This window comes from Cotesia typhae, unplaced genomic scaffold, assembly GCF_013202065.1.
Source record: "Cotesia typhae breed Kobodo isofemale line unplaced genomic scaffold, CoteBio_Ctyphae contig_4, whole genome shotgun sequence".
NCBI classification, from domain to species: Eukaryota; Metazoa; Arthropoda; class Insecta; order Hymenoptera; family Braconidae; genus Cotesia; species Cotesia typhae.
Window position 1 is genome coordinate 5,443,193 of NW_027423748.1, and position 15,570 is coordinate 5,458,762.

General features: G+C 27.4%; 2 protein-coding genes across 7 annotated transcripts; one reads left to right on the forward strand and one right to left on the reverse strand.

Moving 5' to 3' along the window:
• The first annotated feature begins 55 nt into the window (after positions 1 to 55).
• On the forward strand, positions 56 to 4,734 carry LOC141527261 (odorant receptor Or2-like). Of its 4 annotated transcripts, XR_012479163.1 has the most exons (8): positions 56 to 196; positions 461 to 691; positions 750 to 1,002; positions 1,284 to 1,390; positions 1,484 to 1,813; positions 1,899 to 2,177; positions 2,271 to 2,397; positions 4,084 to 4,734. XR_012479163.1 is itself a non-coding variant. In XM_074242657.1 (6 exons), exons 1-6 carry the CDS (start codon positions 494 to 496, stop codon positions 4,108 to 4,110), a joined length of 1,194 nt encoding a protein of 397 aa, XP_074098758.1. In that variant the 5' UTR covers positions 140 to 493; the 3' UTR covers positions 4,111 to 4,734. The 4 variants fall into 4 exon arrangements, 2 of the variants coding, with proteins under 2 accessions (XP_074098758.1, XP_074098757.1); XR_012479162.1 differs by having other exon boundaries at positions 140 to 691; XM_074242657.1 differs by lacking the exon at positions 2,271 to 2,397 and having other exon boundaries at positions 140 to 691.
• Positions 4,735 to 4,885: 151 nt separating this feature from the next.
• LOC141527265 (CYFIP-related Rac1 interactor B) lies at positions 4,886 to 15,476 on the reverse strand. Of its 3 annotated transcripts, XM_074242663.1 has the most exons (9): positions 15,068 to 15,476; positions 13,314 to 13,342; positions 8,009 to 13,238; positions 7,314 to 7,455; positions 7,005 to 7,229; positions 6,599 to 6,921; positions 6,312 to 6,391; positions 6,106 to 6,232; positions 4,886 to 6,042 (listed from the first exon to the last, which is right to left on the reverse strand). In XM_074242663.1, exons 4-9 carry the CDS (start codon positions 7,396 to 7,398, stop codon positions 5,905 to 5,907), a joined length of 978 nt encoding a protein of 325 aa, XP_074098764.1. In that variant the 5' UTR covers positions 7,399 to 7,455; positions 8,009 to 13,238; positions 13,314 to 13,342; positions 15,068 to 15,476; the 3' UTR covers positions 4,886 to 5,904. The 3 variants fall into 3 exon arrangements, with proteins under 3 accessions (XP_074098764.1, XP_074098765.1, XP_074098763.1); XM_074242664.1 differs by lacking the exon at positions 13,314 to 13,342 and having other exon boundaries at positions 8,009 to 10,847; XM_074242662.1 differs by lacking the exons at positions 8,009 to 13,238; positions 13,314 to 13,342.
• Positions 15,477 to 15,570: the final 94 nt, after the last annotated feature.

Sequence of the window (15,570 nt, forward strand, 5' to 3'; positions counted from 1 at the left end):
TTGTGAGAGCTTTTTGTAAAAAAAAATTTTTTACGAAATTTTAGGGGTATCCCATTTTGCCCACCCTACTGCGTTTGAACTTTTCAACTAATAAGTTTACTATCTATTTAACGATAAAATTGAACATATGGCTATCACCGAGCAAAGACAACTACAAGGATCTACGCAAAATGTTGCGCAACATTAATTATTCACGGTAATGTTTAGTTGTTCCCCTTCTTATGAAAGCTTCCTGTAATTTTTCAAGTAATTTAAAGACTTCTGTGATGAAAAATTCTCTTTGATTAAATTTTAAAGAGCAAATTTCTTGGAATATAAAAAATTATTTCGCCTACTACTTACTTTAATGACAGAGAAAGATATCAAGCGAAATCAAAGAAGTTTAAATAAATTCAAATTAATAGTTTGAAAGAATTGAAGAAAAAACTTCTTTGATCCAAGTAACTTTAATCTTTCGTAGCCTTCATGTAATTTGGTCATTGCACTTTTTGTAATGGATAAGAAGACTATAAGCCACCACGCGTCGATTAAAATCACGCGCTTTTGTATGGCCGGAATCGGTATGTGGACGTCGGAAAATCCTCGAGATAAAATTATTTCAAATATTATACTGAGTTACACTATTGTGACAATAATTATTGGACTTATTATCGAAGGATTCGACTGTTATTATTGTTTAGGTGACTTACACGTAAGTTTTTACCAAAATAATCTATCACATTTTTTTTTAGTAATTTACAATCTTGTAGGCTATTTCTTACACAGCACCTTGTACAATTACTGTAATCATCGAGCTATTCAAGTTGACAAAATTTGTTATTAACCGAAGTGAAGTGCTGGCTTTTAATGACTACACATACCAGACATTTTGGAGCATCCCGTACAACGATTCAGAGCGTAGAATTTTGGATAGCTGTAACAACAAAACTATTAAAATAATAGTCGTTTATATTATCGTGCTACAACTTATTGCTTGGGAATATTTAAGTATTCCAATAATCGGTAAATTTCTTAACCCTAATTTATTTTTAATGACACTAAAGTTGGCAGACAATAAAAATTATTTTAAAATTTTATAATAATGCAATTATTATAAAAAAAATTTAATTAAAAAATTCCACATGTGAAAATTAATAAAAATTACAAGTGAAAATTTTTAGAAGCATTTTTTTATTGCAATTGATTTGTTAATGAAATTTTTAAAATTGACACAGCTGACGGCTAACTTCAGCATTATTATTTCTTAAATAATTTTATAAATTTTATTTATTTACTTACAATAGAATCCTATGGAAAAAATACTTCTGACAGAAGCTTACCTTTTAATTTATGGTTTACATTTTTTCCATTTAAAGAAACGCCTTATTATGAAATATGTTTTACCTTTGAAGTAAGTTATTAAGATTAATTGATCGTAAATCGATCATAGTCTTTCAAAAAATATCTTTAACATCTGTTTGAATAAATTGATAAAAATTAACAGTCAGCAGCAACATTGAGTGTTTGTGTTTGTGCAACAACATTCACAACATTTTTATTCACAATAAATCTTTACGTTACTGGACAGTTCAAAATACTACAACAAAGATTGGAAACAGCTTGTCAAAATAAAAATATTGAAAAAATAGAATCTATTAAACAAATAAATTTCATTGTTGAAGAATCGTATTCTAACCTTCAAAAGTGCGTAGAACTACATCAACTACTTATCCTGTACATTGAAAGAATAGAAAAACTGTACTATCAAATAATGTTGGTTCAAACACTGGGCAGCGTATTGCAGATCTGTTTCTCTGGGTTTCAAATTTTATTAGTAAGTTTTAAGCTAATCATTTAAACTATTTAAATAGATAATTTATTATAATCATTATTATATTTACTTACGAACAGATTTTCAGGGAGTCGACAATTCAATCCTTCGAATGATGCGGAGTATAGTTTTTCTTAGTGGATCCATCAGCCAACTCCTTTTATACTCCTGGTCATGTCATGAGATCATCGCCGAGAGTCTAGAAGTCGCTGAAGCTGCATATCGAGCGCACTGGTATAATTTGAGCTGGTCCAAGTATGGAAAGTCTTACAGACAAGCTTTGTTGATTATTATTGCCAGATCAAGGAGACCTTGTGTTCTGACAGTTGGAAAATTTGTACCTGTGTCTCTGGAAACATTTACTTCAGTAAATAATATTTTATTATTGATAATTGATTATTGATTATTATTATTTTATATTAATTGCTTTATTTTTATACTTATAAAAATTTCTGCGTAGGTGTTTAATACTTCGCTATCGTACTTTACAATTTTACGCAAAATGAACGAAGAAATCGAAGATAATTGACAGATGTCTGATAAAAATCTATCCGTTATCATTATTTGTCATCTTATCGGAAATATTGGTTAGCATTTTATATCTTAGCTAAAATTCAGATTTAATAGAATTTCAATTTAAAAAAATACTGATCAACAGATTCGGTAGAATCTGGCGCCAAGTTCCGTTCTCAAGCCAGACTACCGAGTGTGTATATACCGTAAGCAGAATCGTTTTTTGAGGTTACAAGTTTTTTTTCAAATTTAATTTGATTTTTTTTTTTATATGATATTTTATAATAGTAGTTCATGCTTTTTATTACGCGTATTACTTGATTATTATCAATTATCTTTATAATTTCTATTTAAAATTATTAAAAATAATCAGCACAAACTATAGCGACCCAGATTTTTAGATTTTAACTTTTTTCTTATGTAAAAAGCGGACGGCCAGAGACTAAATAATATAACGATGCATGCTAATCTTATAATAGATGGGAAACTACAGTGAAAAAAAGATATTTGACAGCTTGCAATTACACACGCCAGGCGGCGCAAGAATAACTTTTACATGAACTATAGCTTAAAGGGGATAGTTTGCCACCGGAAATGTATTAAATTAAAATTGTCAATTTTTATTATAATTAAAAAAACTGAAATCGAACAAAAACAGTTTCACTGTAAAAAAATCGTGCCAAGTCCACGTTCATAAGACTATTAAGAAAAAAAATTTTATTTCTTTACAAAAAGATATAAAATAAAAAATTAAAAAATCCAAGTAACCGATATGGTTGTATATGATTTTCGAAAATTAAAAAAAAATTTTTGTAAATTTAAAAATTAAAAGAAACAATTTTGGAACGTACTTGGTGTGCGTTATTGTGTACTTCAATTTTTTTTTAAGTGTCCTAGTAGATACAATTTAGGAATTTCATAAAAAGTGAAATATTTCGTAACTACGCACACTAAATACGTTCCAAAATTGTTTCTTTTAATTTTTAAATTTACAAAAATTTTTTTTTAATTTTCGAAAATCATATACAACCATATCGGTTACTTGGATTTTTTAATTTTTTATTTTATATTTTTTGTAAAGAAATAAAATTTTTTTTTCTTAATAGTCTTATGAACGTGGACTTGGCACGATTTTTTTTACAGTGAAACTGTTTTTGTTCGGATAATAATTACACCGGCACACAAAAAAAAAAGTTGTCCTACCTATCTTGATGTATTTTGACGCCCTGAATCCGAATCTGAAGTCAGTTTAGCCCGTACTCCCTCAAAATTTTCAGTAAAATCCAAAAAACCTAAAAAAAAGGTAAAAAATTGCGAAAAACCGCAGTCACAGCGATGAATAAAATTTTGGGGAGCCAGATCAAGTATGATTTTTATGTATTTTAATTCACTGAATCTGAATCTGAAGGTAAATTAGCCTGTTGAGCCGTCAAAATTATAAAAAATAGCGATAAACCCAAAAAAAATTGGAATAAATCATGAAATTGTTAACTAACAAATGCAATTTTAAGCAACAAAAAAGTTATTTAAGAAATAATTTTTATATTAAAAATCATTAATTTGATGATTAATTATATTTCCAAAAAAATTTCAACTATCTTATAAATGACGCATTTGTTTATAACAATTTTTTAAACAATTGAGGTAAAAAAATATTAAAATTTATTTTCGTATGGCTTTTTGTAATAAAAAACCGAATCACTCAGGATCTTGAAAAAAAAATTTTTTTTTCTATATTTTATTTGTTTTCTATTTTTCAGCATTCTCAATTGTTTGTAAAAAAATGAAAAATTTTTAATTTTTCTCATGAGGATTTTTTCTAAAGCCTTCAAAAAAAGCATAATTAAGAAGAAAATAGGAATAAAAATTTTTTGAATACAAATTATTATTTATTCAACTATCCAAGCCTAATTATTTTTACTCCTTAATTTTCATATTTAATTAGTTAAAATAACTTTTTTTGTTTAAGCACCCGAGTTGACTGAAGCGTGCACGCGCAGAGTCACGCATTTTCTCGGTATTTTCATCGTTCAATTAAAAAAATTAATATTAATTTTTTTAACTTCCCGCTAAGAAAATCGATGATTTTAAAAAAATCGGGAAGTTATTGGTTTTACCCCGTTTTGCAAGAATCGAAGTTTCAGCAGATCTTGATGTTTTCAAGCCCTAAGAAGCTTTACTGACTATTTTTATAATGATGTCCATACGCCTCTGTGTGTGTGTGTATAAAGAAAGTTTTTAAAAAATTTACTCAAATAATTGTGAGAAGGTTTTAAATCAGGTTTTAAAATGATCAATTTGCCATAAATCATCCGATAAATACAGATTTAACATCAGGTTGATAGGTTATGTTTACCCATTTTATTACGCATATAAATAACTATTTTTTTTTTACATCTCATTACATTATATTATTAATAAAATTTTTTTCTCATAAGTTCATAAATTTTAAGAATACTATTTATAATTTTATATTTCCTAATGCATAATTTACAATATACATCTATATCTTTGGTTAGTTATCCATAATACTTTGTCTTAATTGATTCTTTATTATGTGTATTTAAAACTTTTTTTTTTCGAGTTTTGAATTTATTATGAAGAATTAGTAGCTTCGTTATTCGTTGCCAGGTTATGATACTTTTCATTTTTACTTATTGTAAAATTTTCTTTGGTCAGAAACCAAAACTATCATTCCTTAAAAAAAAATTATTATTAATTATATCAGAGTACAAGTCAAAATCGTATCTATATTTTCAAGTTTTTCAAAAATCTGCTATGTGCATAAACAAATCAATTTTTCCGCTTTTTAGCGACTACCTTATTTTATTTTAGTTTATAAAATATAATATCATTTTTTTTACCATTAGAAAAGGATCATAGTTAATAAAATAAATAGTACTTCATGTGACCAGAATGAAACAAAATGATTTCAGATGAGGACAAGCGTTGGCTTCGCCTCCAGTTAGAAATCGCGTTTCATGTCGTTCCACACGATATTTTTCATATCACTTATATTAGAACTTTAAGTTTTAATATCTAAAGTTAATTGGACAGTATAAAATCAACAGGTTACTTGACATATATAAGTTATTTGGAAATTCGCAATTAAAAAAAAAAAATCAATTTCAAATCGGCTGTAATGATTTTTGGTTTATCCGATAAGAACAAAAACCCAGTAAATTTCTTTCTACCAACAGTAGCTTCGATCTGAAATTGTTTTCTTTCAGTTTTTTTTCAGCTGGTCCCAAGTTTTAATGCAAGTGATATGAAAAAATATTATGAATTCGGCAGTCAAATAATCATAGAAATTAGTATAATTATTTACGTATTTCTCTATACAAGTGTGAATCGTTGATAGTTTACGATACGTTTAATTAATTAAAATTTATATAATTTTTTAAATTAATTATTACAGTAGCAATAATATCCAATCATCTTGATCCCCGGTGCAATTACCCAGCATTGAATGTCTCAGACTTACGATTTTTATAAATTTCTTTTGGGTCAAGAAATACCATACTTAAGAAACCATATATTTTCTTTCAATTTCGAATACAGCAACCACGTTGCTTTGGTAATCATGCTGCTAAAAGATTTTTAATATTTTTTGGTGTGTTTTCTTCATTCAAATGTTTTGTTGTGTATTTTAGAGCATTCAATAAACCTTCACTTTTGCAAGACGGCTGATCTTTCAGAAGTTTTACACATCCCTTGACCTGAAAATATGAGCCAATAATTAGAAATTGTTTAGTTGATATGTGGTCATTGAAATTACTTACATCAACGTTTGAACCTTTAAAGAAAACTCCTTGTGGATGAACATGATCATAGAGTATGACTAAGCCAACCATGACTCGTAAAACGAATAACTGTGTTTCTTCTCTTTGAAATTGTGCCAATAGGTTTCTATAATATAAATAGAAAGTGTTAATGAAAATATTATTGAAATGAATTATGATGAAGGTAAGAATAAAGGAATACTTACGAATTCTCTAACATCCTTAAACAAACCTTAGCCATAGTCCCCAACGTCTCTGTAATATTCTCTCGTGGTATATCTTCCCTCTAAAAGCACATTTTATGAATGACGAGGTGTGTCAGCAAAAAATTAATCATCAGCGATATAGGAAACTGATTATCATGATTGATATAAGTAGGTGGACAATTTTAAATGAAAAGGGAGTGATGAACTAAAACATGATGATATATCTTTTAATTCATCATTTTAAAAGATAAAGATGCATATTATGAGGGTATTGTATGTGAACTTACATCCATTAAAAAAGTTATAGTAGCGTGACTCAAAACGTGAAGCATGGGTGTGGCGTGGGCATAAAATAAGGACATGCGGTTGGCCAGTTCATTGCCTACAATCAATTCATTCTCTGGATTGTCTTTAGCTTTTGTTAATGTTCTACGATAATAACTAAAATCGTTTTGAATAGCTGGTGTTTTCATTTTGTGCTCATCAAACTTGAATACAAATTCAAGAATTTCGGCGAATTGTTTGACAAGTGCTTGTTGAGTTTCAAGGTGTTGCATGGGAGATAGATTTCCTGAACATAATTGACCCAGAATCTGTGGTACAACACGTTCTGAAAATATTTCATAATATTATCATTAAGTTTTAATTTTATCAAATTTCATTTTTATCATATATTAAAATTAAAATAATAACCAAGTTCCAGAGAAAACTTATAGAATTTTTTTAGCTTAGCCACGAGAGGAACGACAGTCAGGTATGCTTTACGCTGACATTCTTCTGTAGGAACTGAAATAGCTTCTCGAATTTCCTTGCCAGCACCTTTATAGCACTGAATTTCTTCTAAAATGGATTCTGAATTTTTCAAAACTCGTTGTACGGCTTCAAATGTATCTCTTTCAATATCGGAAGGTTGAGCATCTAAAAAAGATTACAAAACAAATTGTTTTTATTTTAAATCTTTCAATATACTGTTTAAGGAAAGAGTAAATTTTTTTTAATTACTTTCAAAATCTAGAAAGACGTCATATTTTTGAGGAGTACAGCAAGTCGACTCGTCTCGAGCCAGAAGACTGAGAAGTTTTCCCATTGTCAATACCTTGTGGTCTGTGATTTTTTTAGTAACAAATTAAACTTTAAACTGCATCTGAAATATAAATTATGGTTTTATAATTAAAAATTATAAGTAAAACTTTCAATATTTTTTTTAACGTCTACATCATATATCTTTTTGGATTAGGGTGAATTTAGCAAACAGCTAATTTTTGAAAATTTTTAGATCAATTTTAACTTAATGGTTTTAAAAAAAAATCTAAAAAATTGAATAGAAAAAACTTTTGAAAATTTCCACATGCATTTTTTTATACTATTTTTTTTGTAACAAATAAATTATTAAAAAATTATCAGATGTCTGCTAAATTAACACTCATATTTTTGGCAAAAAAAAAAACATACTAAATCTTAATAAAAAAGAATCTATAGTTTAATCAAAGAAAAAAACGAAATTTAACAATTAAAGATAAAATACGATCTACTTAAATTAATGATGATCATTTTGAATAGCTATTTAAAAATAATTACTACCATTATAAAAATAGTAGCTCAGAATAAAATGAAAGAATCCTTTCAATGACAAATTAGACATATTATAATTAAAAATGAAGAATTAAAAAAATAATCATGATGTATGAATTACAAACCTTGTAAATATTTATTTGATACAATACACAAGCGCAGTAGCTAAAGGACAATTTATGATCCTTTTATGTTAAGGAAATAAATAAATACTTGTCAAACCTTTGGGTAAGTTTAATATAAGCCAATTCCCAAAATTTCTCAAGAGTATCACATGTTAAAAAATTATTAGAATAATACGAAAGAAATGAGTCAACAAGTGGAACGATAATTTCCATTTTAGGTGAGCGTAACCATGTTTGCAATGTTTATGAAGGGTTGTTGAAAGCTTGAAAGCGATGCTACCCTGTGATTCCCTTATTTGGTCACTAAAAGGCATCGAGAATTGCCGAGGTTCGAAAATCAATGGTTTGACTGAGCTTCAGTTTTATGTCGCTTAGATGGCAGAGTAATCCGTAATGAGAATTTCAAATGTATACATGCAATTACTCATCAAATCCAGGATTCTTTATTTATTTATAGTCCGTAATTGCCCACAGAAAAAAGAAAACTTGAAAAATTACAATGATACTGAAGTTAGCGGTCAGCTGTCAATTTAAAAAATTTTTTTAACAAATCAATTACAATAAAAAAAAACTTCTAAAAATTTTCACTTGTAATTTTTATTAATTTTCTAATTTTATAATGTAAATATTGCATTTTGCAATGTAATTTTTATAGTTTTCATCACGAAGCGCCACGTTACATTATACACTATAATTTTTATATTTTTCTTTTTTCGGTGCCAGTTTTATTTACATTGACATAGAAGAAAATAAATGTCTCATACTGAGATTCAAATATTGATATTCACAGTGAGAGGTCTGACTCGATCTATATTAATACTAAATAGTTTTGCGCTTATTCGAATAGAATGAGCTGTTTTTTTGAGGAGTTTTTATAATCATGTGTGAAAGAACTTTGTAATTAGAAGTACAAGAGTCATTTTACGTACAGTTGTAGGTACCCTGATTCAGAAAGATGATTTGAAATGATTACCTTCATGTTAATTGTATATCTATGTAGTATTCAAATACGATGGTTTTAAATCATTTCAAATTAGATTTCTTAATCAGGGTATTGAAAAATTTTAATTTTTTATTTCTTTGATTGTGTAGGATTGTTAGTACTCATCAAAAGATCTCCAATGAATTTTAATTTATTTTTTTCTTTCCTTTTCGCTCAAAGGATACTGAACTTTAAAGAAAGTCATTCTTCCCGACTAGAAATGTTAATGTAAGACCTATTGGGTCCTCATTGGGCTGCCTAATAGGGACCCCAAATAGGGATGTCACGCAAAGTCCTATGTGGCCCTCATTGGGAAATTCCTCTCAGGTCCCAATGGGGAAAACCCCATCAGAATCCAATCCAAATTTTTAAAGAAAAAATATTATGATCTTCGAAAAGATTAAAAATAATATAGAATTAGATACTCATGTTACATTACTCATTAGTAATTATTTAATTTGAATTGAAACGAAATCATTGGTCGGAAAAATCCTTGTCGAGAGTTGGGCTCGAACTTGCGTCCTTAGGGTCCTTAGTCGTTCACGTTACCGCTGGTCCAAGCAGGAATGCTGATCAATTCAACCGGTTAACTGACACTTTATTCATCCTATGCTCAAGCTTTTACAAATTGTTTTTTTTATTTATTCACTTTTCTGGCGTGAAAATACAATTTTTGTATAAATTAAATAGAAAATTTTAAAATAAAAAAAAAAAAACAACTGAAAAATCCAAAAAAATTGAAAGAATTAAAAATAAAATTCCTTAAAACTGTCCGATTTGATTTGGGATCCTCTTTATGCTAACATAAAGAACTTTTATTTTCAAGATTAAAATTTTGTTGAAATGCATATTATTTAAAAAAATTTTTTATATGGATAAAAATTTAATCATGAAAAATACCGATAATGAAAATTTTTTTTCAATTAAAATTTCTTTTCATACTGAGAAAAAAAAATTTGAAGTATGAATTTTGTTTCAGCAACATTAAAATGTATTTCAGTCTAAAAACTCAGTATTTGGATTTAATCAGCACATAAAGAAAAATTTCTTGACTGGAGAACAAAATTCTTGGCTCAAGAAAATTTTTGGGTACCGGAAAGAAGACCGAAGCTTGTTGCTCGAAGTAAAATTTTTTCTCGAAATTCTATTCTTGGTGGAAGTAATTTTTTATTAATTCAAATCATCATAAATACTTGATACAAAAAATTTTTATCGTTGATCAAGATTTTTAGATACCTTAGGGAAACAGCGCCACCTAATTCAGCTGAGAAAAAAATCTTCCCATTTGACATGTTAATCAATAAAAATATTAATGAAAATTTACTTCTATCAAGAACTAAATTTTTTGTAGCAAGAGGCAGAATTTTCTTAAAACAAGATTTTCTTGACTTAAATAAATTTTTTTGGATCTAGATATGTATTTCTTGAAGCAAGGGAATTAATTTTGTTGGAATAAGTGAAAATTCTTGTGTCAAAAAAAAAAAAATTTTTTTCAATGTTAGATGAATTTTTTTCTAATTCTTTTCTATTCTTAACAAATAATTTTTATTTTTATTTCTAATTAATTTATGACAAATTTATTCTAATAATATAAGCTCACACATCTTTGGGCGATTAATTTTTTATATAAATAAACGACTACCTAAATTTAAAGATTATTTCTTCATGTATCTACTCACAGTTTGGGTTAACCTAATTGGGTTCTACTACGAGCCCAGTTAGGAAAACCCATCGATGCAATATTTACATTACGTTGAGAAAATCATCTTCGGTCCCATACAGGTCTCACTTGGGAGAACTTAGCAATTTTATTTTTATTTTTCGTTGGGTTATCCCTCTTAAGTTCCACACAGGACCCTATTGGGAAAAATTTAATAAAAATTATAATTTTTACATTGGGATTGCCCAATTGGGGCTAATTAGGCTCTTGTAGGGATTTCCCCATTGGGCATGCCTCTTCGGGACCCAATCAGATCCAGATGTATACCCTGGGTAATCCCGAAGTAATTTCTAGTTGGGTTTCTATCTTATTTATCCTGATAATTTTTGTGTTATTAAGTATTCAAAAATTTTTTTAATAAGTATTTAAAAAATAAATACTACCTAACGAGATGCGCCAAATTCTCAACGACACACAGAAAAAAAAATTAATTTGAATCAAGAGAAAAATTCTTAAACCAAGAAAATAATTTTGAAGTTTCATTGTTTTGGATCAAGACGAAAAATTCTTGAATCAAGTAAAATTTATTTAAACCAATAAAACTTTCTTAGTTTAAGAATTTTTCCACCCGAATCAAGAAGATGAAATTCTTCAAAATTATTTACTTGATTCAAGTAAATTTTTTTTTCTATGCAGCAGTAAATTGAAGCGATTCTCCGACATGATCATTTCACTGAAATTAAAAGTGTAAAGTTCCCCCCTTTCCCTGTTTTTCCCCCTCTCCTTATAACCAGTTATAAAATATTGTAAAAAAAACTCCATAAGATTGTAAACATTAATCCATTAATATGCATAATCTTGATAAACAGAAAATTAGTAATTTCTTCTTTTGATGCATCGCTTTGTAATGAAAGCTTTCATAAATTTATGATTTTAGCAAGTGCACTATTATATTGAAGAAGAGAATAAAATATATAAATTCTATGACAGTTAGAACTTTACTTAAGCGAAAAATTTAATTGTAATTTACTATTACTAAGTAACCACGAACAAGGAAAGTTTTGTGTGACTAATAAACATTGTTAGCGTTCTCTATACGGTATTCGATTGCGTTTTTCAATTATATATGGTTAATTAGAATTTGTCCTCGGACACTCAGTGATCAAAGTGAATTTGCAGCTACTGATAATTCCTCATTGGTTTTATTGAAAAACTTATTTGATACGAAAAAATTAAAGTGAATGAAGCGATCAGCAACATAAAATAAAATTTGAACTTTACGCAATGCTTTGTGCAACTCTTGACTCTACTATAGAGATCGAGGGCACTGGAGACTTTATCGAATGAAAATTTTCAATCAAAAAATGATGAAATATTTAAATAAAGGATTATGGAAATAAAAAATACGTAAATTTGTAATTGTAAAGAAGCGTTATCGTAAATTCAATGTTTAAAAAATCGTTCTGTAAAATAATGAGAAACGTTTAACATAAAAAATATCAGAAATTATAAAATTTAGGACAAGAAAATTTGAAAATATTGAATTTAAAAAGACTTTTGAACATAATTGTATTTGGCTCAAAATTTTCTGATGATTGAGTACAGTATAGTCGATTAGAGAAAGATAAGTATCCAAAATACAATGAATGATTTTATCTCCGAAAATATGAGACATTAAAATTCTATAATTTATAATTTTGACGTCCATTTAATTTCTATAATTCTTTGTTTGAATAATTTATCATTTTAAAAATTCAAATTTTACAAAATCAAACTACTCTAAAATTTTTTCTTTAGAGGCTATGTCTCCGGTATCCCAGATCTATGTGAGTGACATTTTCTGAAGTGATGTCGAATATTTTTCAAACAACATAGACTTGCTTAGTCAGAAAATAATTAAGTTTTTCAAAAATTGCTTCATAAAAATAAATAAAATAGTTAGAAATAGGTGTGTTTATTAGGCGACATAATGCGCTATGTGCTCTCGTAGCGTGTACAATTCTTAACAGATTACGATCTAACTAGACAGATTTATTCTTCGAATAAGTATCTAGGTCAACCGAAAATGAGCCGATTCGGAGATAATTTCAGAAGAGACAAATTTTTTATCAAAATCAAAAATAAGAAAAAAATTTTTGTAAACGATTATAAATTTTCAAAATTAATAAACTTCCACAAATACATATTTAAAAACGATTTAGAATTCTCTAACTATTTCAAAGAAAAAAAAATGTTACCTCATAAAAACGTTTTAAAGCTTTATAAATTAGGTTGGATAAAACATATTTCCATTTTTTTGATATCATCAACTGTATTATGAACATTGATTATTTATTCAGTATAATTCTGTATTATTGTGGTTACTTGAACGTGTTAATAATATTAGTGACATTGAATACGGCTCAATTATAGTAATATTCACGCCAATGACCGACCAGGGGGAGATATCATCATATCCCGGATAAGCATATAGGAAACCATCGAGTAATATGCCTCACTTGGCTTATTATATATTATTTTGCTTGTATCAACGGAAATTGCTATGCTGGACAATAAAGTAACTTTGTTTGTTTTGTATTATTGATTATCTGTAAAAGAAAAGGGTCCATTAACTACTTTTTTTTTTTTTTTTTTTTTTGATAAAATTTCTGTTTCATATTTACCTCATAAAAAAATATTTATTTTTGCAAACCTGAATAATTACAATAAAAAATAAAATCGAATTATCGTTAAAAATAGGAAAAAATAATTTTGGTAAGAAATTTCTTTCCGATAAATATTTAAATATTTATTCATAAAATAAATTATGATAAAATGAGTAAAAATAATTATTTATAATTCAACTCTCATAATGACTAGTAAAAATTGATAAGTTTTCTTAAGTCGAAAGAGTTTATTAATTTTAGAAACATATGTGCTTTATATTCGCATTCATAAGTAATTATAACGTCAAAAATACCAAGAAATATACTATTAATGAGCCTTATTGTCGATCTGGAGCGTGTTGCAAAGTGATATGAGCGATACGGCATGCGGATAACCATAATGTATACGTTTTTGTTGGTATTGCATTTCACATGAGTATACTTTTGTAGATAAATTAAAAAACTAATAAATTTTTTATAGTAAAATTATAATAAATTGTTGTAAAAATTTTAAATAATCACAACTGTATTTTCCCTGTTTAAAAATATTGATTAAAAAGAATTAAAAATGGTGAATTTTGAATTCTTTTCAATAATTTCAATTCTTTTGTTTGTATATATAGATATACAGTTTGCATGGAATGACCGCTTTTTAATTCTTTTCAATCAGTATTTTTAACCAGAGAATTATCAAGCAAAAAATTTTTTTTTCTTGCATTAAAAAATTTATAGCTATAATTGAAAATGTATTTCAAATATTTGAATTTATTATAACAACATTTACTCAGAATAATAGTTATATATTTAAAAAAAATTATTGTTATTGACAAGATAGATTTTAGTTAGTTAGAGTATCAGTGATCTAGCAGGTTATCCCTTTCCCAATTCCTAAACAAGCATGTGACCCAGTTGTTAATTGGCTGGCAGATATCGGGCCGCGCTCTGATTACGAGTAACATTCTTCGATAATTTACTAAATAGCTCGGATAATGTTTACCTTACAACATTATATATATATATATATATATATATATATATATATATATATATGAACGAAAGATAATATTTAATAATATTTTTTAAAACAGTAACAATAACAATGCTCGACGAATTTTATGTATATTTCTGTTACTCCTAGATGAATATAGGCATTTGAACTCTGGAGATGAAAATTAATTCAATTAAATTATAAAGAGTTCTTGCTCATTTAATAAACTACATGATATGATTAGGCATTTCAAATAAGTACATTGAATAAGTTCACTAAGTGAGATCAATGGTGAATTAAGTAGTATTTAGATTATTTGTTTAGCATAAAAATATTTTGGTATCCTGATTAATATTATATGAAAAAATTATAGCGATTGAACATCATCAATACAAAAACTATATAAAAAAAATGAAAACTTTAGTTTTTATTTTTTTTCGAAAATTAAAAACATGATTTTGTATAAAATTAAAAAATGTAGAAGTTTTATAGATCTTTTGAGTCAAATTCAATATGATCTAACACATATGTGTAATAACATTCTTCCTATGAGATTTTTTATACTAAGTTTCCGCTATTATACGACGATTCCTTAATTACTAAATTCTTTCGTTCCCTTTAATTGATTTTATTTACAATCTAACAAAAGTTTGAGTTTCTCTGAGTGTTAATCGAATATTTCATTTTGATGAATCATTTTGTCAATCGAATTTAAATTTTATTTTAAAAAAATTAAACTATTATTTGATTAGGCAATCATATGCCTACTTGAAAAACAACTTACCATTTTTGTTTATCGAATAATTATTTATCCTGTCACTTTAGCTTTTAAACGAGACAGAAAACAAACACTTTTGAATTTTCCTTGATTATCAATAAGTGATCATTTATAAGTATATTAACCACTCTTATTTTAGTTTATTGAAGATTAATTGATGGTAATATTAGAAAACGATGGATGAGGTGTCGTGATAGCAGTCAACAAAAATTCGCGCTCCGGTAAACTAAAGAACGAGTGATCACGGTTGTATGAATGTTCCCCTTCTGTCAGTCGGTTGATACCCCACTGTGAATACAGCGGTTGAGTCCCACCACATACTTTTATAGTTATTGTAGCAGTAGGAGAGCCGGATAAAAATTCCCTCATGCTTCAAATTAAGCCTTTTAAAATTGGCTATGTGATATCATGTCGCTCAGAGCCATATCATAGATATTTTTTTCCGTTTATCGATATGATTTCTTCCGAGATAATATCCTTCTGTGGAAAAATGAAAAAATTATTATTAA